The sequence below is a fragment of the Hypanus sabinus genome, chromosome 9, assembly GCF_030144855.1.
Source record: "Hypanus sabinus isolate sHypSab1 chromosome 9, sHypSab1.hap1, whole genome shotgun sequence".
NCBI lineage: Eukaryota > Metazoa > Chordata > Chondrichthyes > Myliobatiformes > Dasyatidae > Hypanus > Hypanus sabinus.
Window position 1 is genome coordinate 92,582,533 of NC_082714.1, and position 22,562 is coordinate 92,605,094.

Sequence of the window (22,562 nt, forward strand, 5' to 3'; positions counted from 1 at the left end):
CACCGCCCCCCTCACCTTCAGCGACCAGTCAGGGTCAGGGCACCGCCCTTCTCACCTTCACCGACCAGTCAGGGATAGGGCACCGCCCCAATTCACCTTCAGCGACCAGTCAGGGACAGGGCAACGCCCCAATTCACCTTCCGCGACCAGTCAGGGACAGGGCACCGCCCCAATTCACCTTCAGCGACCAGTCAGGGTCAGGGCACCGCCCCAATTCACCTTCACCGACCAGTCAGGGACAGGGCACCGCCCCAATTCACCTTCACTGACCAGTCAGGGTCAGGGCACCGCCCCAATTCACCTTCACCGACCAGTCAGGGACAGGGCACCGCCCCAATTCACCTTCACCGACCAGTCAGGGACAGGGCACCGCCCCAATTCACCTTCACCGACCAGTCAGGGACAGGGCACCGCCCCAATTCACCTTCAGCGACCAGTCAGGGTCAGGGCACAGCCCCAATTCACCTTCACCGACCAGTCAGGGACAGGGCACCGCCCCAATTCACCTTCAGCAACCAGTCAGGGACAGGGCACCGCCCCAATTCACCTTCAGCGACCAGTCAGGGACAGGGCACCGCCCCAATTCACCTTCAGCGACCAGTCAGGGTCAGGGCACAGCCCCAATTCACCTTCAGCGACCAGTCAGGGACAGGGCACCGCCCCAATTCACCTTCAGCGACCAGTCAGGGACAGGGCACCGCCCCAATTCACCTTCAGCGACCAGTCAGGGACAGGGCACCGCCCTCCTCACCTTCACTGACCAGTCAGGGACAGGGGACCGCCCCAATTCATCTTCAGCGACCAGTCAGGGACAGGGCACCGCCCTCCTCACCTCACCGACCAGTCAGGGACAGGGCACCGCCCCAATTCATCTTCAGCGACCAGTCAGGGACAGGGCACCGCCCCAATTCACCTTCAGCGACCAGTCAGGGTCAGGGCACCGCCCCAATTCACCATCCGCGACCAGTCAGGGACAGGGCACCGCCCCAATTCACCTTCAGTGACCAGTCAGGGACAGGGCACCGCCCCAATTCACCTTCCGCGACCAGTCAGGGACAGGGCACCGCCCTCCTCACCTTCACCAACCAGTCAGGGACAGGGCACCGCCCCAATTCACCTTCAGTGACCAGTCAGGGTCAGGGCACCGCCCCAATTCACCTTCAGCGACCAGTCAGGGACAGGGCACAGCCCCAATTCACCTTCACCGACCAGTCAGGGACAGGGCACCGCCCCAATTCACCTTCAGCGACCAGTCAGGGACAGGGCACCGCCCCAATTCACCTTCACCGACCAGTCAGGGACAGGGCACAGCCCCAATTCACCTTCACCGACCAGTCAGGGACAGGGCACAGCCCCAATTCACCTTCAGCGACCAGTCAGGGACAGGGCACAGCCCCAATTCACCTTCACTGACCAGTCAGGGTCAGGGCACCGCCCCAATTCACCTTCAGCGAGCAGTCAGGGACAGGGCACCGCCCCAATTCACCTTCAGCGAGCAGTCAGGGACAGGGCACCGCCCCAATTCACCTTCAGCGACCAGTCAGGGACAGGGCACCGCCCCCCTCACCTTCACCGACCAGTCAGGGACAGGGCACCGCCCCAATTCACCTTCCGCGACCAGTCAGGGTCAGGGCACCGCCCCAATTCACCTTCACCGACCAGTCAGGGACAGGGCACCGCCCCAATTCACCTTCACCGACCAGTCAGGGACAGGGCACCGCCCCCCTCACCTTCACCGACCAGTCAGGGACAGGGCACCGCCCCAATTCACCTTCCGCGACCAGTCAGGGACAGGGCAACGCCCCAATTCACCTTCACCGACCAGTCAGGGACAGGGCACCACCCTCCTCACCTTCAGCGACCAGTCAGGGACAGGGCACCACCCTCCTCACCTTCAGCGACCAGTCAGGGACAGGGCACCGCCCTCCTCACCTTCAGCGACCAGTCAGGGACAGGGCACCGCCCCAATTCACCTTCAGCGACCAGTCAGGGTCAGGGCACCGCCCCAATTCACCTTCACCGACCAGTCAGGGTCAGGGCACCGCCCTCCTCACCTCACCGACCAGTCAGGGACAGGGCACCGCCCCAATTCACCTTCACCGACCAGTCAGGGACAGGGCACCGCCCCAATTCACCTTCAGCGACCAGTCAGGGTCAGGGCACCGCCCCAATTCACCTTCACCAACCAGTCAGGGTCAGAGCACCGCCCCAATTCACCTTCACCAACCAGTCAGGGTCAGAGCACCGCCCCAATTCACCTTCAGCGACCAGTCAGGGACAGGGCACCGCCCCAATTCACCTTCACCAACCAGTCAGGGTCAGAGCACCGCCCCAATTCACCTTCCGCGACCAGTCAGGGACAGGGCACCGCCCCAATTCACCTTCACTGACCAGTCAGGGACAGGGCACCGCCCCAATTCACCTTCAGCGACCAGTCAGGGTCAGGGCACCGCCCCAATTCACCTTCAGCGACCAGTCGGGGTCAGGGCACCGCCCCAATTCACCTTCAGCGACCAGTCAGGGACAGGGCACCGCCCCAATTCACCTTCAGCGACCAGTCAGGGACAGGGCACCGCCCCAATTCACCTTCACCGACCAGTCAGGGACAGGGCACCGCCCCAATTCACCTTCACCGACCAGTCAGGGACAGGGCACCGCCCCAATTCACCTCACCGACCAGTCAGGGACAGGGCACCGCCCCAATTCACCTTCAGCGACCAGTCAGGGACAGGGCACCGCCCCAATTCACCTTCAGCGACCAGTCAGGGACAGGGCACCGCCCCCCTCACCTTCAGCGACCAGTCAGGGTCAGGGCACCGCCCTTCTCACCTTCACCGACCAGTCAGGGATAGGGCACCGCCCCAATTCACCTTCAGCGACCAGTCAGGGACAGGGCAACGCCCCAATTCACCTTCCGCGACCAGTCAGGGACAGGGCACCGCCCCAATTCACCTTCAGCGACCAGTCAGGGTCAGGGCACCGCCCCAATTCACCTTCACCGACCAGTCAGGGACAGGGCACCGCCCCAATTCACCTTCACTGACCAGTCAGGGTCAGGGCACCGCCCCAATTCACCTTCACCGACCAGTCAGGGACAGGGCACCGCCCCAATTCACCTTCACCGACCAGTCAGGGACAGGGCACCGCCCCAATTCACCTTCACCGACCAGTCAGGGACAGGGCACCGCCCCAATTCACCTTCAGCGACCAGTCAGGGTCAGGGCACAGCCCCAATTCACCTTCACCGACCAGTCAGGGACAGGGCACCGCCCCAATTCACCTTCAGCAACCAGTCAGGGACAGGGCACCGCCCCAATTCACCTTCAGCGACCAGTCAGGGACAGGGCACCGCCCCAATTCACCTTCAGCGACCAGTCAGGGTCAGGGCACAGCCCCAATTCACCTTCAGCGACCAGTCAGGGACAGGGCACCGCCCCAATTCACCTTCAGCGACCAGTCAGGGACAGGGCACCGCCCCAATTCACCTTCAGCGACCAGTCAGGGACAGGGCACCGCCCTCCTCACCTTCACTGACCAGTCAGGGACAGGGGACCGCCCCAATTCATCTTCAGCGACCAGTCAGGGACAGGGCACCGCCCTCCTCACCTCACCGACCAGTCAGGGACAGGGCACCGCCCCAATTCATCTTCAGCGACCAGTCAGGGACAGGGCACCGCCCCAATTCACCTTCAGCGACCAGTCAGGGTCAGGGCACCGCCCCAATTCACCATCCGCGACCAGTCAGGGACAGGGCACCGCCCCAATTCACCTTCAGTGACCAGTCAGGGACAGGGCACCGCCCCAATTCACCTTCCGCGACCAGTCAGGGACAGGGCACCGCCCTCCTCACCTTCACCAACCAGTCAGGGACAGGGCACCGCCCCAATTCACCTTCAGTGACCAGTCAGGGTCAGGGCACCGCCCCAATTCACCTTCAGCGACCAGTCAGGGACAGGGCACAGCCCCAATTCACCTTCACCGACCAGTCAGGGACAGGGCACCGCCCCAATTCACCTTCAGCGACCAGTCAGGGACAGGGCACCGCCCCAATTCACCTTCACCGACCAGTCAGGGACAGGGCACAGCCCCAATTCACCTTCACCGACCAGTCAGGGACAGGGCACAGCCCCAATTCACCTTCAGCGACCAGTCAGGGACAGGGCACAGCCCCAATTCACCTTCACTGACCAGTCAGGGTCAGGGCACCGCCCCAATTCACCTTCAGCGAGCAGTCAGGGACAGGGCACCGCCCCAATTCACCTTCAGCGAGCAGTCAGGGACAGGGCACCGCCCCAATTCACCTTCAGCGACCAGTCAGGGACAGGGCACCGCCCCCCTCACCTTCACCGACCAGTCAGGGACAGGGCACCGCCCCAATTCACCTTCCGCGACCAGTCAGGGTCAGGGCACCGCCCCAATTCACCTTCACCGACCAGTCAGGGACAGGGCACCGCCCCAATTCACCTTCACCGACCAGTCAGGGACAGGGCACCGCCCCCCTCACCTTCACCGACCAGTCAGGGACAGGGCACCGCCCCAATTCACCTTCCGCGACCAGTCAGGGACAGGGCAACGCCCCAATTCACCTTCACCGACCAGTCAGGGACAGGGCACCACCCTCCTCACCTTCAGCGACCAGTCAGGGACAGGGCACCACCCTCCTCACCTTCAGCGACCAGTCAGGGACAGGGCACCGCCCTCCTCACCTTCAGCGACCAGTCAGGGACAGGGCACCGCCCCAATTCACCTTCAGCGACCAGTCAGGGTCAGGGCACCGCCCCAATTCACCTTCACCGACCAGTCAGGGACAGGGCACCGCCCCAATTCACCTTCAGCGACCAGTCAGGGTCAGGGCACCGCCCCAATTCACCTTCACCGACCAGTCAGGGTCAGGGCACCGCCCTCCTCACCTCACCGACCAGTCAGGGACAGGGCACCGCCCCAATTCACCTTCACCGACCAGTCAGGGTCAGGGCACCGCCCCAATTCACCTTCACCGACCAGTCAGGGACAGGGCACCGCCCTCCTCACCTCACCGACCAGTCAGGGACAGGGCACCGCCCCAATTCACCTTCACCGACCAGTCAGGGACAGGGCAACGCCCCAATTCACCTTCACCGACCAGTCAGGGACAGGGCACCGCCCTCCTCACCTTCAGCGACCAGTCAGGGTCAGGGCACCACCCTCCTCACCTTCAGCGACCAGTCAGGGACAGGGCACCGCCCCAATTCACCTTCACCGACCAGTCAGGGACAGGGCAACGCCCCAATTCACCTTCACCGACCAGTCAGGGACAGGGCACCGCCCCAATTCACCTTCAGCGACCAGTCAGGGACAGGGCACCGCCCCAATTCACCTTCACCGACCAGTCAGGGACAGGGCACCGCCCTCCTCACCTTCACCGACCAGTCAGGGACAGGGCACCACCCTCCTCACCTTCAGCGACCAGTCAGGGTCAGGGCACCGCCCCAATTCACCTTCAGCGACCAGTCAGGGACAGGGCACCGCCCTCCTCACCTTCACCGACCAGTCAGGGACAGGGCACCGCCCCAATTCACCTTCCGCGACCAGTCAGGGTCAGGGCACCGCCCCAATTCACCTTCCGCGACCAGTCAGGGTCAGGGCACCGCCCCAATTCACCTTCACCGACCAGTCAGGGTCAGGGCACCGCCCCAATTCACCTTCAGCGACCAGTCAGGGACAGGGCACCGCCCCCCTCACCTTCACTGACCAGTCAGGGACAGGGCACCGCCCCAATTCACCTTCAGCGACCAGTCAGGGACAGGGCACCACCCCAATTCACCTTCAGCGACCAGTCAGGGACAGGGCACCGCCCCAATTCACCTTCACCGACCAGTCAGGGACAGGGCACCGCCCCAATTCACCTTCAGCGACCAGTCAGGGACAGGGCACCGCCCCAATTCACCTTCAGCGACCAGTCAGGGACAGGGCACCGCCCCAATTCACCTTCACCGACCAGTCAGGGACAGGGCACCGCCCCAATTCACCTTCAGCGACCAGTCAGGGACAGGGCACCGCCCCAATTCACCTTCACCGACCAGTCAGGGACAGGGCACCGCCCCAATTCACCTTCACCGACCAGTCAGGGACAGGGCACCGCCCCAATTCACCTTCACCGACCAGTCAGGGACAGGGCACCGCCCTCCTCACCTTCAGCGACCAGTCAGGGCACTGCCCGCATTCACCCTCACCTTCACTGACCAGTGTGCTGTCCGTGGACTGCTTGGAGCTGATGATCTTTTCCACGAGCTGGTTGTAGCTGTACCTTCCGACTGCCTGCACAACCTCATGACTCTGGAGAGATCAACAGGGAGGGGAATGTGGGTGGGAAGAGGAGCAGGAAGGGAGAGAAATAGGGAGTAGGTTGAGTGGGAGGAAGGAAGAGGACCATGGAGTGGGGGGGGGTGGTATGCAGGACCATGAGATAAGAGAGAAGAAGGGAAGAGAGAAGGCCAAGGAACCAAGGAGGGAAGGAGGGAGAGGAAGTGGCAATTGAGGATGGACCAGGGAGGGCAGGAGGAGAGAGAAGTCCAAGAAGGGATGTAGGGATTAGAAGATAGAAAAGGAGAAGGAGAGAAAAACAAGATCTTGTGTCACACAGGGAGTGCTTGGATAACAAAAGAGCTGTTCACCTCCTGCCAGCCTGATCACAGTAATCATTCTCATGCACAAGAGAAATGGACGCAAGGTAAAAGGAAGGAACCCTCTGGCTATAGGACATTAGAGTGACATAGCACCAGACAAGGCCATTCAACCTATTGTGCCTTTGCAGCTGCTCGAAAGGCCTCTCCAATTAGCCCAGAGTGCATGGGATGGAATTGACTGCCCTACTATTAGCCAGTAGGGACTCCACGAGCTAAATGTCTTCTCCTTTTATAGAATTCTCTTTAAGGAGTGTTGGTTGAACCCTTTTAATAGATGGTGTGTCCTTGATCACACCAGCCTGCTGACTAAAACAGAAATCTTTTTATCTGCTTCTTAGGTAGTAAACTCAATCACCTCTGGAGGAAAGTCGTCAGACAACCTCCAAGCAGCAAGACCCCACAAAGAGGGGTCCATTTTATTGTCAGTGAGATAAGGACCCAGGATCCTCGATGCAGCTGTGGCATCTTTACTGCTCACCCAGAGGACAGACAGAACTCCACCAGGTACAGTGCCAAGCCTGGCTGCAAAAAGAGGAGGGTTGGACATGGGGCTAGCAACCCAATCCCGTAAAAGGCCAGAGCCACAAAAACTCCAAAGCCCTCAACACTGGGAAAGGAAGGATCTTTGCCTATGAAGTTGTGTGGTGAATCAGAATACTCAGAGCTGATCAACCTTCAGCCTAGGGCAGAGGACTATGGTGAGCTGCCTATGCCCCAGCACAGTGATAAAATTAAGAAAAAGAAGAAGAGGACAGATAGGCACCCAGTTTGTGTATCAGCTGGTAAAAGGTACCTCTGACACTGCAACACAGGAACCCTAATGCCAGAGAGAGGGTGTGTAGCCCACAATGTCACCAAAGGACGAGGAGATGCCTGATTGAACCCCCACCATTCCCAGCCTCCTGCTTTCTGCTGTAGGTAGAGGAGTGTTTCCCTTGTACCTCTCACACATACCTGGGGGTCAACAAGCCAGCCGTGGTAAAGAGGGACATCCAACAGGTCGAACACGATGCACTCAGGTGTGTATTCGAAGTCACCAACTCCTGTGAACCGGACATTTACGTCCAGCCCTGTGGAGAGTTTGGGCAGAACAGCCATGGCATCGTTCATGTTCTGGGGAGGGAGTAAGGTGAGTGAGGGGAAAAGAGAGGACAGAGAGAGAGAGAGACAGGCAAGAGAGAGAGCGCATGTGCGAGGATGCGAGGAGGAGGGGAAGAAAGGAGGGAGGGGGGAGAGAGAGAGAGAGGAGGGAGCAGTTATACTGTCTTCTATAACGTGTATTACATTCTACAGTACAGGCTCTTCAGCTCATGATACTGTGCTGACCTTTTAACCTACTCGAAGTTCAATCTAACCTTTCCCTCCCACATAGCCCTCCATTTTTCTATCATCCATATGCCTAACCAAGAGTCTCTTAAATGCCTAGTTTATTTGCCTCTACCACCCCCCCTGGCAATGTTGTCCATGCACCCACCATACTAACTACCTCTATTCCACCCCCCCATACTTTCCTGCAATCACCTTAAAACTACACCCCTCATACTAGCCTTTTCCATCCTAGGAAAAAGTTTCTGGCTGTCCACTCAAATCTACACTTATTATCTTATACACCTTTATCAAGTCACCTCTTGTGTGTTGTTGTCTGATCTACACGTCTGAGATACTGCTGCAAGCACGACTTTGTGTGCTTGCACATGACAACTGGATTTGAGGTAGGTTGAAGTACCTGGTTGAAGTTGAGCTGCAGGCCCTCAGAGCTCTCCTTGGGCTTGGTGTTGAGTATGCAGTCACCTGGGAGAGAAAACACAAGCAGCAGCAGTTAACCCAGCTATCAGGTTATATAGACCATTAACAAGTTGCACAGAAACATTGCTGGAGTGATTACCTTTTTGTCAATAGGGTTTAAAACTAAATAGTAGGGGAGTGGGTTCAACAAATTGGAGGAGTATGGATAAAGTAAAAAATAAAAGTGTGGACAACAATAAAAATGCAAAAGATAAAGCAGTGTGAGTGAAGAGAAGTCCAGTGGAAAAGAGTAAAAGATTACAAGATTTTAAAAGCACGTTGAGGGTAAGGGCACGATTTGAATGCCCACAGTATTCTAAACAAGGTCAGTGAACTTGTGGCACAAATCAGTACAAAGGGGTACAATTTAATGGCCATTACAGAGACGTGGTTGCAGGGTGGAGAGGACTGGGAATTAAATATCCAGGGATATCAGGCAATACGGAAGGATTTCATCTTAATGAAAGATGAGATCAGGGCAAAGGCAAGATATAAAATCTAAGCAGCAGAATGTTGACTCCATCTGGGTAGAGATTAGGAATAGTAAACGGAAAAAAGTCACTGGTGGGAGTTGTCCATCGGCCACCGAATAATATTACAGTGGCACGAGCAATAAACAAAGAAATATCTGAGGCATGTAAGAATGGAACAACAGTTATCATGGGGGACTTTAACTTGCACAAGGATTGGGTACATCAAGTTGGTCAAAGCAGTCTTGAGGAGGATTTCACAGAATGCATCCATGATGACTTTCTTCAACAGCATGTTACTAAACCTACAAGGGACGTGCTATCTTAGATCTGGTCTGGTGCAATGAGAGGTAAAATTAGTGATCTTGTAGCTGGGATCCTATTGGAAAGAGTGATTGCAGTATGATTGAATTTCTCATACAAATGAAGGTGCAATCATTCAAGCTAAAACCAGTGTTTTATGCCTAAACAATGGAGACTACAATGGGATGAGGGAGGGTTTGGTTAGTGTAAACTGGGGGCACAGGCTATATGGTGGGACAGTTGAGGAACAGTGGAAGACTTTCAAAGAGATTTTTCAACAAAAGATATTACAGTTAAAAAGACAGTAAGGGTGGGGAGAGCCAGCCTTGGATAACAAAAGGAAATAGAAGAAAGCATCAAACTAAAAGCTCGTGCATACAAAGTCACCAAGCGTAATGGGAAATTGGAAGTTTGGGAAAACTTTAAAAAGCAACAAAGTACCACTAAGCAAGCAATAAAGAAAGGGAAGCTAAATTATGAAAATAAACTAGCACAAAATATAAAAATGAATAGTAAAAATTTTTATAATTAGGCAGTATTAAGGGGAGAAGGGGAATTTGATATTGGGTAATGAGGAAATGGTTGAGGCTTTGAATGACTATTTTGTGATGATCTTCACATCTAACATGCCAAAGAGAGATGTTATGGATGCGATGGGAGGTGAGGACCACAATACAATAACAATCACTAAAGAGGTAGTACTGAGCAAACTTGTGGGCCTGAAGATAGACACGTCCCTTGGTCCTGACAGAATGCATTCCAGTATACTGAAAGAAATGGCAGAAGTTATAGTAGAGGCTTCTGTGGTAATTTACCAAAATTCTCTGGACTCTGGAAAGGTCCCAGTGAATTGGAAAATGGCCAATGTCACACTACTGTTCAAAAAAGGATGTAACTATAAAAGGCAGAAATGGCAGAAGTTATAGTAGAGGTTTCCGTGGTAATTTACCAAAATTCTCTGGACTCTGGAAAGGTCCCAATGAATTGGAAGACGGCCAATGTCACACTACTGTTCAAAAAAGGATGTAACTATCAAAGGCAGGTAACTATTGGCTGGTTAGTTTAACATCTGGAGTTGGGAAAATGCTTGAAGCTATCATTAAAAAATAGTAGGGCAACTGGAAAGAAATGGATCCATCAGGCAGATGCAGCATGGATTCAGAAAAGACAGGTCCTGATTGACAAACTTACCGAAGTTCTTTGAGGATATAATGAGCGCAGTGGATAGAGGGGAACAGATGGATGTTATTTACTTGGATTTCCAGAAGGTGTTCGATAAGGTGCCACAAAAATACTTATCCATAAGAAAAGGATTCATAGAGTTGGGAGTGATGTATTAGCATGAATAGAGGATTGGTTAACTAATAGAAAGCAGAGAGTTGGGTGTTTCTCTGGTTGGCCATCAGTGGTGAGCGGTACCACAGGGGTGCTTGTGCATGAATCACAAAAGGCTGGTTTGCAGGTACAGCAGGCTACCAAGAAGGCAAATGGGACGTTGGCATTCATTGCTAAAGGGATTGAATTTAAGAGCAGGGAGGTTATGCTGCAACTGCACAGGGTATTGGTGAGGCCACACCTGGAGTACTGTGTGCAGTTCTGGTCTCCTTACTTGAGGAAGGATATTACTTGGAGGCAGTGCAGAGGAGGTTCAACAGGTTGATTCCAGAGATGAGGGTGTTAGACTATGAGGAGAGATTCACCTATGACTGTACTCACTGGAATGCAGAAAATGAGAGAAGATCTTATAAAAACATATAAAATTATGAAAGGGGTAGATAAGATAAAGGCAGAAAAGTTATTTCCACTGGTAGGTGAGACTAGAACTTGTAGACATAGCCTCAAGATTTGGGGGAGTATATTTAGGATGATGAGGAGAAACTGCTTTTCCCAGAGAGTGGTGGATCTGTGGAATTCTCTGCATATTGAAGCAGTGGAGGCAACCTCAGTAAGTATATTTAAGACAAAGTTGGATAGACTTTTGCATAGTAGGAGAATTAAGGGTTATGGGGAAAAGGCAGGTCGGTGGAGATGAGTCCATGGCCAGGTCAGCCATGATCTTAATGAATAGTGGAGCCAGATAGCTGACTCCTGCTGCTATTTCTTATGGATGAACACAGTGAATCCTTACTATGCTGATCACATAGAACAGTACGTAGAACTGGTCCTTCAGCTCATGATATTGTGCCGAATCTTTCATCTACTCCAAGATCAATTTAACCCTTCCCTCCCATATAGCCCTCAGTTTTCTTTGAACTATGTGCATCTCTTACATATCTCTAATGTATCTGCCTCTGGAAGCGTGTTCCATGCATCCACCACTCTCCATGTAAAAAACCCACATCTCCGCAAACGTCTCCTCAAATCATTTTAAAACTATACCTCCGATATTAGCTACCTCCACCCTGAGAAGGTGTCTCTTGCTGTTCACTCTATCTATGCCTTTTATCACCTTACACATCTCTATCTGGTCACATCTAATCCTCCTTTCTCTCCAAAGGAGAAAGCCCTAGCTTGCTCAACCTATCCTCATAAGACATGCTCTCTAAACCAGGCAATATCCTCTGCACCCAAACTAAAACTTCCACATCATTCCTATAATGAGATGGACGGAACTGAACACAATAATCCAAGTGTGTTCTAAGCAGAGTTTTATAGCGCCATAACAGTACCTCATGGCACTATTCACCCAACTATTCCTTTTTTAAGCTTTTGATAGCATCAGCTGGAGCTACAGCAGCGAAATCGGGCTCTGATTTTTAAGCTTTCAATAGTGTCAGCTGGGGAGCTACAACACAAAAACACAGCCCTTTGGCTCACATAGTCCATGTTGTCCATTAAGTTTTCATTTACACTTATTTCGTGTAAATATACATAACTTTAGTTTTTTTTTACTAATTCTCCCAACATTCACATCAACTCTCCCCGGATTATATTCCTCACTTTTACAATTAGAGGCCAATGAAATATTTAATGATTACCTTTATCTGTCACATGTATATTGAAACAGAGTGAAATGTGACAACAACCAACACTGACCAAGAATAGACAATAGGTGCAGGAGTAGGCCATTCAGCCCTTCGAGCCAGCACTGCTATTCAATGTGATCATGGCTGGTCATCCACAATCAGTAACCCATTCCTGCCTTTTCCCCATATCCCTTGACTCCACTATCTTTAAGAGCTCTATCTAACTCTTTCTTGAAAGCATCCAGAGAATTGGCCTCCACTGCCTTCTGAGGCAGAGCATTCCATAGATCCACAGCTTTCTGGGTGAAAAAGTTTTTCCTCAACTCCAGTCTAAATGGCCTATTGGAATGGAACTCCAAATTCCAACACTGTAATAGCACGTGCTAACCACAACACATATGTACTTTGACAATAAGTTTACCTTGAACTTTTGTCAGTAGAACACTGATGAGTTCTATTGCAAAGGGGTGCTTAGGATCAGGAGAAGTGGAGTCTGTGTGGATAGAATTGAGGAACAGTAAGGGCAAAAGGACCCTAATGGGTGTTGTCTATCGGCCACCAAACTGTAGCATGGATATTGGGTGCAAGTTGAATAGGGAGTTAACATTGGCATGTGGCAAAGGTAATGTCGCAGTAGTTATGGGGGATTTCAACATGCAGGTGAACTGGGAGAATCAGGTTGGTGCTGGACCCCAGGATAGGGAGTTTGTAGAGTGCCTAAGGGATGCATTCTTGGAACAGCTTGTACGAGAGCCGACCAGGGACAAGGCTATTCTGGATTTAGTGTTATGTAATGAACAGGATTTGATAAGCGATCTTGAAGTAAAGGAGCCATTAGGAGGTAGTGATCATAATATGATAAGTTTTTATCTGCAATTTGAGAAGGATAAGGGCAGCTCGGAGGTGTCAATGTTGCAGTTGAACAAAGGAGACTATGGAGCCATGAGGGAGGAGCTGGCCAAAGTTAACTGTACGGATATCCTAGTAGGAAAGACAGTGGAACAGCAATGGCAGGTATTCTTGGGAATAATGCACGAAGTGCAAAATCATTCATCCCCCAGAGAAGGAAGGATTCAAAGGGGGGAAAGGGGCCACAGTGGTTGACAAAGGAAGTCAGAGATTGCATAGCATTAAAAAAAGGAAGTATGACAGAGCTAAGGTGAGTGGGAGGACAGGTGATTGGGAAATGTTTAAGGAACAACAGAACTTAGCTAAAAAGGCAATACGGGGAGAAAAAATGAGGTACAAACGCAAGCTAGCCAGGAATATAAAGGAGGATAAAGGAGATTGACATTAGGAAGGAAACAGTGATGAGTAGACTGATGGGACTGAAGGCTGACAAATCCCCAGGTCCAGATGGTCTGCATCCTAGGGTACTAAAGGAGGTGGCCTGGAAATTGCGGATGCATTGGTAATCATTTTCCAATATTCCTTAGATTCAGGATCAGTTCCTGAGGATTGGAGAATGGCTAATGTTATCCTACTTTTTAAGAAAGGAGGGAGGGAGAAAACAGAGAACTATCGACCTGTCAGCCTAACATCAGTAGTGGGGAAGATGCTTGAGTCCATTATTAAAGATGAAATAGTGGCATATCTAGATAGCAGTGATAGGATTGGGCCGAGCCAGCATGGATTTACCGAGGGTAAATCATGCTTGACTAATCTATTGGAGTTTTTCAAGGATGTAACCAGGAAGTTAGACAAGGGAGATCTAGTGGATGTAGTGTACCTCGATTTTCAGAAGGCATTTGATAAGGTCCCACATAGGAGATTCGTGGGTAAAATCAAAGCTCATGGCATTGGAGGGGAAGACATTGACATGGATAGAAAACTGGTTGGCAGATAGAAAGCAAAGTGTAATGATGAATGGGTGTTTCTCGGAATGGCAGGTGGTGACTAGTGGGGTGCCACAGGGCTCGGTATTGGGACCATAGCTGTTTACGATTTACATCAACGATTTAGATGAAGGCATTGAGAATAACATCAGCAAGTTTGCTGATGATACTAAGCTGGGTGACAGTGTGACATGTGATGAGGATGTTAGGAGAATTCAGGGTGACTTGGATAGGCTGGGTGAGTGGGCAGATACTTGGCAGATGACGTTTAATGTGAATAAGTGTGAGGTTATCCACTTTGGGAGTAAGAACAGGAAGGCAGATTATTATCTGAATGGTGTAAAGTTAGGTAAGGGAGAAATACAAAGAGATCTAGGAGTCCTTGTTCATCAGTCACTGAAGGTGAATGAGCAAGTGCAGCAGGCAGTGAAGAAGGCTAATGAAATGTTGGCCTTTATTACAAAGGGAATTGAGTACAAGAGCAAGGAAATCCTCTTGCATTTGTACAGGGCTCTGGTGAGACCACACCTGGAGTATTGTGTACAGTTTTGATCTCCAGGGTTAAGGAAGGATATCCTGGCTGTAGAGGAAGTGCAGCGTAGATTCACAAGGTTAATTCCTGGGATGTCAGGACTGTCTTATGCAGAGAGGTTAGAGAGACTGGGCTTGTACACACTGGAATTAAAGAGATTGAGAGGGGATCTGATTGCATATTATTAAGGGATTGGACAAGATAGAGGCAGGAAATATGTTCCAGATGCTGGGAGAGTCCAGTACCAGAGGGCATGGTTTGAGAATAAGGGGTAGGTCATTTAGGACAGAGATAAGGAAAAACTTCTTCTCCCAGAGAGTTGTGGGGGTCTGGAATGCACTGCCTCAGAAGGCAGGGGAGGCCAATTTTCTGGATGCTTTCAAGAAAGAGCTAGATAGGTATCTTATGGATAGGGGAATCAAGGGATATGGGGACAAGGCAGGAACTGGGTATCGATAGTAGATAATCAGCCATGATCTCAAAATGGCAGTGCAGGCTCAAAGGGCCGAATGGTCTACTTCTGCACCTATTGCCTATTGCCTATTGAGTTTAAACCAACATTGACAGTTACCTAGAAGGATCATCAGCTGCTCAACTGATATCACCTCAGTCTTTGGCTGTATCTTCACCTACAGAAAAAAGAAACATCTGAGAACAATCTAACGCAAAGTGACGACTGATTGTTGACATTTAATAATAAAGACTCCTTTTAAAGCATACATTATTTCAATTTCCATTAATGCATATCCTTTAACAGACTAAACTAAAACAGTGAGAACAATAAAAGTCAAAATCCGACACTGTGAGGGTAAGGCTCGACAATGGGAAGTTAGCATCACCAGCACCACCAGCCTACCCGCCATCAAGGATATGTACACGGAAAGGTGCTGGAAAAGGGCCAGTAATATCATGAAAGATCCCACCAACCCAGCTCATGGACTGTTTGTCCCATCAGCGAGGAGGCTATGCCAGGACCACCAGACACAAAAAGTTACTTTCCCCAAGTGGTAAGGCTGATCAACATCTCCACCACTATTTTATTATAGTTATTATTTCCTGTCAGTCACCTTATCTACAGCTTAGCATCTCTTTATGGGACATACAATCAAATTATGTGTCTTGTGTCAATCAAACAGGTGTCTTATGAATTTATATTGTCTTTTTAAATTATTATTGTGTTCTTTATCTTTTGTGGGTATTTTGGTGCTGCATTGGATCCAGAGTAACAACTATCTTGTTCTCCTTTACACTTGTGTACATTATGTTTAATGACATTAAACAATCTTGAATCTTAAGGTGAAGAAGTTCAGGAAGGAAATTCGGTTGTTTGGGGGAGGGGGGGCACAACACAGCAGGCAGTAATCGGGAGGCCAGAAATGGAAGAAGACAGAAATCATGGAGTATGAAGGAAATCACTGACATTGGGAAGGGGGAGACAAGACGACCAAATGATTTGAACACAAGTAAAATCGATTTCTCTATCAATTCAGGTCTCTACCTGAAGCACAAAAGTGTGTCTCAGACAAACATGTGATACTGGCACAGCTAAGCTCCAGGGTCACTGTGTCAGTCTTCAAACATGAACTGAACTGGCTCCTTGGCTCTGGACTCTGCCGTCCATGTTCTGTGTGTTGTTAGTTTGATTTTTTAATGTTTGCACAATCTGTGCTTTTTTCTGCACACTGGGTGCTTGACAGTTTTTTTTGTGTGTTTTTTTTAAATGGGTTCTATATTCTTTGTTTTTCTGGCTGCCTGCAAGAAGATGAATCTCAAAGTGGTATACTGTGTACATACTTTGATAATAAATGTACTCTGAAGTTGAACTAAAATTTATGCAGGGGCTTTCACAAACCGAGGGCATCCCTTTACCGACACCAGATCCGATTTTAGCAACCGTAATGATAAAGAATTGTCAAAAACATTCGGAGAAATCTCTTCTCCACAGTAGTGGTGATGGACTATTTATACTCAGCTCAGAGAAAGATTTCAGCACTCAGGGGAGGGTTTAATCTGATATCACAGTCATCTGCTGGGTCATGACAGTGGACCACTGTCGCGGCCAGCGCAGTGCTATACAGCTCGGGGCATCAGAGTTCAGAGATCAATTCCAATACGTTCTATAAGCAGCTTATATCCTTTCAGAAAAGAGAGTGGTGAATCTGTGGAATTCATTGCCGCAGACAGCTGTGGAGGCCGAGTCACTGAGTATATTTATGACAGGGGTTGACAGGTTCTTGATTAGTAAGGGCATCAAATGTTATGGGAGTTGGCAAGAGAATGGGATTGAGAGGGATAATAAATCAGCCACAATGGAATAGTGGGCAGACTCGATGGGCTGAATGGCCTAATTCTGCTTCTATGTCTTATGGATTCTGAAACGTACTGCCTGAGGGGGCGTCGAATGCAGAGACTCAAAACACTTAAGAAACATTCAGACTAAATACAGGTCATAGAGTAACAAATGCCCCTTGTGTTGACCCACATTCCCAGCTAAACTAGAACTGTCTGCCCACATTTGATCCATCTCTTTAATCTTTCCTTTCCAAGTGTCTTCTAAATGTCATCATTGTCCCTACCTCAACTACTTTCCCCAACAGTTCGTTCCATAGATGCAAGAAGTCAGCAATACAGTAGTTAGCGTAATGTTATTACTGCGCGAGCAGCCGGGTTCAATTCCTGCCGCTGTCTGACCATGCGGGTTTCCTCCCACATTCCAAAGACACTCAGCTTAGTAGTAGGTTAATTGGTCACATCAGTGTTTTTAAGCAGTCAGTGAGGGTTTATTGGACTTTAAAGGACTGTTACCATGCTGTGTCTCTCTAAATTAAATAAAAATCTTCCCCTCAGATCTGTTTTAAATCTTTCTCCTCTCAAGCCCTCAGTAAATAGGACAAGTAAAATGGGTAACATGTACACGGTGGTTTGAGGGTCCTGTTTCTGTGGCGTAAAACACTATGTCAACATTAGCCCCTCCGTTCCAGTGTCCCAAACCAGGGAAGCTACCCAACCGTACCTTCCACCTCAGGAACAAGATGTTCATGATGGCGATGAGCGGGCAGGGCCCGTTTTCACTCTGGGTGATTATAGGAGTCTTTTCTCCCTTCCAGCTGATCCACTTCACGTAATAGAAGGTGTTGCTGGGGTCACTTCGTTGGACCTCGGGTTTCGCTCCAGCCCCCTGCAAGGGTTCCTGCTCCATCTCGCTGCAGCTCCCCAGGGATGGGGCGGAGATCTGGTCGGACTCTGTGCTCTCGGCCAGTGGGCACTCGGCCTCCTGTAGGTCCTCCCCATCCACCTCCTCCTGCGAGCACAGGCTGGCCACATCCCCATCAGACTCCACCGAGGCCAACCCACTGGTGGCCGATTCCTTGCTGTTGTCCGCTGCCTGGCTGTCGGCTCCCGGTCTCGGATCCTCCTCCAGCGTCTCGGTGGGATCAGAGGATGAGATTTTCTGGGCCTGCTCTCCTTCTCCCTCCGGACGCTCGGTCTCGCCGTGGTCTCCGGAAGCAGACGGCTCGGTGCCCACTGACTTGGGCTTCATGTCTGCATCCACTCCAGACTTGGTGGCCATTTTTCTGTCACCTTGTCCAAAGTCAGTGCCATCCATGACCAACCCCTACCGGCCCCAGGTGAAGGAAAAGTTCTGGTAATATCTCCGTGGCCAGTGAATCCCCTGCCTTAGAAATGCTGGCAATAATTCCACCACTCCTTTAATCTTCAAGCATCGTCCATGATTTTAGCATTTATTCCAAGTTGCAGACAGCCTTGATGGACCAACTCACTTGTTAATTCTCTCTAACAGATTTGCTGAGAGTTGAGACGTGCTATTAGGCTGGATGGCTGGTTCTGCAGGCACAACAGGCTGTGCTCATGGGTGATGGTGACACTTCCGTCAGGTGCCTCTCCCTCTGGACAGGGAGGAGGGTGCAGATCAGTAGTCACTTGATGTGTCCCAGAGAGAAAGCACACAACGTGAGGCCTAGGACCTTTGCTCCCTGCATTGACAGGGTACCAGAATTCAATCTTCCCGTGCCCTGTCTTCAGCAGCAGTCGTGCCCTCTAACTTGGTCCTTGTATCAGGGGCGTCTGCATGTGGAGACTCCAAATGCCGTCATCATGGGCTCCTGGATAACTAGGGGGCTGGTTAGCTGTTGTTCCCTTCTGAGTTATCTGGACAAAGGGTTATTTAGCCTTGCTTCCCCCCAGTCTAAACTAGCAACAAAGCCCAGTCCCTACTCCTTCTCCTACAGTCCTTTAGGTTGAACAAATTTGTCCCTCCAACTACCCAGGACTTTCAGAGTAATTCCCCCATTGACCTTTAACATCTGTCAACCCAGACTAGTTGGGTTCAGAGATCACGTCCTTTCCCCCTCATCCAGACTAGCGACAAAACCCAGTCCCTGCTCTCCCTGCAGAGGTACCTTGGGTTGAAAAAGCTTGCCCTTTACAAGCAACCTTTAACCCCTACCAGAAAGATTTTTTTTTATCATTCGCTACCCCCAGATAGGCTCAAAGATCACGTCCCTTCACCTTTGAACCTTGCAACTAACAGATAAGCCCCTTGACCGTTGTCATCTGCCATCAACCCCGACCCGATGGTTTCAAAAGGCAACGACACCGCCACCCCGGGGGTAATAGAGTGTCACTCTAACCCTGGAATCCCAGCCCTCTGAGGAAATCTATCGTCCCATGAAGATATCTAACATGGGTTGGGGGAAACAGGCGGGGATACAGATCGGTAGGTACCTGTTGCCTCCCTACCCACCGGCCCGGATTGTCCGCTGCAATGCTCCCCTTCCTACTGACGTGACCAACACCTCCACAACAGACCGGAGCCGGGAACACAACCCTCCCTCCCCCGTTCCGGCCCCGCTCGGAGAAGGCGGACCGATTCTGAGAGGAAACCCCAGGCGATTTTCCTCCTTTATTTTCCCAAGTCGACGGTTGACGGGCCAGCCGACCGGAAGTAGAAGCCTTCTCCCGCCAACGAGCAGTCGCAGGCAGCAAGAGTTCACCTTCTACCGCTCCGGTGTTCCTCCGGCTGCATCGCCCCCAGCAGACTGGGAGGACTTCAATTCCGCCTCCCACATCTGCTCTGGGATGGTGAGAGTCCCCGCTGCCAAAATTGGGGGCGAATACAACAGCATCGAATGTCATGTTCCTAGAACCATTCACCTGCATTTTTTTCAGACAGCACATTAGCAACACTTTAGTTCCTGCTGCTATAAGAAATTTCTGCACTCTCCCCATGACCATGTGGGTCTCCTCCAGGTGCTCTGGTTTCCTCCCACAGTCCAATGGCATATGGGTCAGTGTTAGAGAGCTGTGGGCACGCTAGGTTGGCAATGGAAACGTGATGACACTCGCGGGCTGCCCCCAGTACCATCCTCTGACTGTGTTAGTCGATGACGCAAAACAATAGATTTCACGCATCGATGTTCCAATGTACAAAAATGAAGCTCTCTTCTCATCTAATCTAAGCTTATGAAAAAATTCCTTAGTTGGGCTTGTGTGGGGCAGGCGCAGATATGACAATCTCCATTTACCACCGCTGTCTGAGCAGCAAATTTGCCAACAACCCCACCATTGTTGACTGAATCACGGGAGGCAGTGAGTCAGTGTACAGGAGTTCAGAGAGGTTTTATAGGGATGTTGTCAGGACTGGAAAACCTGAGATACAGGAAAAGTTATTGATCAGATTAAAGGTTTGTTTACGAAGTGGTCACCTTTATCTTTATCCCTAATAGGTAGGATTAATGCTATTAAGATCGTTATTTTACCTAAGTTTTTATATATTTTTCAAGCGATACCAATTTTTATCCCGAAATCTTTTTTTACTGATGTTGACTCTAAAATTTCTTCATATATATGGCAGAATAAAAATCCCAGGTTAGGTAAAACATATTTACAGAAGACAAAAAAGGAAGGCGGGTTAGCATTACCTAATTTCAGATTTTACTATTGGGCAGTTAATATTAGATATTTGTTATGTTGGTTGAAAGATGGGGGTGGATCTTTTGGCCCTTGTTGGGTGAGTTTAGAAACTAAATCGGTATCAGCTTATGCTCTGGGTTCTATTTTAGGGACTTCTCTCCCTTTTGCTCTTTCTAAATTGCCGAAACGAATTGACAACCCGATAGTTAAACATACTTTGCGTATATGGTTTCAATATCGGAGATTTTTTGGGTTGACTCAATTCGTTTTAAATAGTCCTATTGTATCTAATTGTTTTTTTCACCCTTCCATTATAGATCAAGCTTATTCGGCTTGGAAAACTAAGGGATTACTAAGATTTTCTGATTTATTTTTAGATAATTGTTTCATGTCTTTTGAGCAATTATCCAACAAATATAACTTGCCTAGATTTCATTTTTTTAGATATTTACAGATTAGACATTTTTTAAGTTCTGTACTCTCTATGTTTCCAAATTTTGTGCCTTCAGATATTTTGGAGAGTTTATTTGAATTAGACCCTTTTCAAAAAGGGCTTATTTCAAAACTTTATAATATAATTATGAAGATACGTTCAGAGCCTCTTTATAAGACTAAAAAGGATTGGGAAAGAGAGCTTAGTCTTAGTATTTCTAGTGAGAATTGGGATAGAATTCTTCAATTAGTTAATACATCATCGTTATGTGCCAAACATTCATTAATACAATTTAAGGTCGTACATAGGGCCCATATGTCCAAGGATAAATTAGCTCATTTTTACTCTCATATTAGTCCTATTTGTGATAGATGTCAATCTGAAATTGCGTCTTTAACTCATATGTTTTGGTCTTGTTCATTTTTGGAGAAATATTGGAAAGATATTTTTGATATTATTTCTGCGGTTTTGAATATCGATTTACAACCTCATCCTATTACCGCAATTTTTGGTTTACCAATGTTAGACTCACTGCATTTATCTTCTTCTGCCCGTCGAATGATTGCATTTCTAACTCTGATGGCTAGAAGATCTATATTGTTGAATTGGAAAGAAATTAATCCTCCCACTGTATTTAATTGGTTCTCTCAAACTATGTTATGTTTAAATTTAGAAAAAATTAGAAGTGGTACTTTTGAGACTTCTATTAAATTTGAAAAGTTATGGAGACCATTTATTCAACATTTTCATATGATGTAATATGACCCTGTGCCAAGTTCATTTGATTTCCCAGCTTTTAGCTTATGTATTTTGAGAGGACCGGAAGTGACGGCATTGATGAATAATTATTTTTGTGAGCTATTATAAACAGCCCGCTTTTTTTCCTCTCTTTTTTTTGCTTCTTTTTTCTTCTATATTAGTTATTAGTTATTAGATTAGTAGATTAGCTAGTTTTGCATTATATATATTTTTTTTTCTTTCTTTTTTCTGTTTTCTTTATATCATATATTATGAAATATTTAGACTTACTATGTTCATACATATACTTTATGGCTTATGTCTTGGTAAACTCATTTATATTGTAACTATTATGTATGTTTTTTTCATATGTAATGGAATTTATATGTCAGTAATTTCTTTATCAATATATCATTTGTATTCTGTCCATATTACTAATATTAATAAAAAGATTTAGAAAGAAAGAAAAGAGATACAGGAAAAGTTGAATAAATTAGGACTTTATTTCCTGGAGTGTAGGAGAATAAGGGAAGATATGATCATCATCCTCCTCATCAGGTGCCGTGCCCAGTTTGAGCTTTGACTGCCATGACCCACACACTCCTGTTTCAGGTCAAGTGGATCAATTCATTGGTATTTATTTCCAGTTCTCTGGCATTGGCTCCATCATCATTTGTCTTTGCCTTCCATTTGCTTTCTTCCCTTCAATCTTTCCCATAGTTACCGTGCATTCTAACTCCTCTTTCCTAATCACATGTCCAATGAAGTCACGTTGTCTTTTCATGATCTCATACATTATTTCTCTTTTTGTGTTTTCTCTGTTCATGACGTCCTCATTAGATATTCGTTTTGTCCATGGTGTTCTTTGCATCCTCCTCAAAGACCACATCTATGCTGCTTC

The 22,562-nt window shown here is 49.0% G+C and overlaps 1 protein-coding gene across 1 annotated transcript in view; it reads right to left on the bottom strand.

Annotated features, from left to right (window-relative positions):
• The window catches only part of mindy1 (MINDY lysine 48 deubiquitinase 1), a 38,280-nt gene extending 18,744 nt beyond the window's left edge, over nucleotides 1-19,536 (bottom strand). Inside the window, exons 1-5 of the mRNA XM_059980223.1 lie at nucleotides 17,570-19,536; nucleotides 15,128-15,185; nucleotides 8,392-8,456; nucleotides 7,620-7,778; nucleotides 6,213-6,315 (exon numbers count right to left, since the gene is read on the bottom strand). Of these exons, the coding sequence (XP_059836206.1) occupies nucleotides 6,213-6,315; nucleotides 7,620-7,778; nucleotides 8,392-8,456; nucleotides 15,128-15,185; nucleotides 17,570-18,163 (979 nt within the window). The 5' untranslated portion in view covers nucleotides 18,164-19,536. The remainder of the gene's footprint in view (nucleotides 1-6,212; nucleotides 6,316-7,619; nucleotides 7,779-8,391; nucleotides 8,457-15,127; nucleotides 15,186-17,569) is intronic.
• Nucleotides 19,537-22,562: the final 3,026 nt, after the last annotated feature.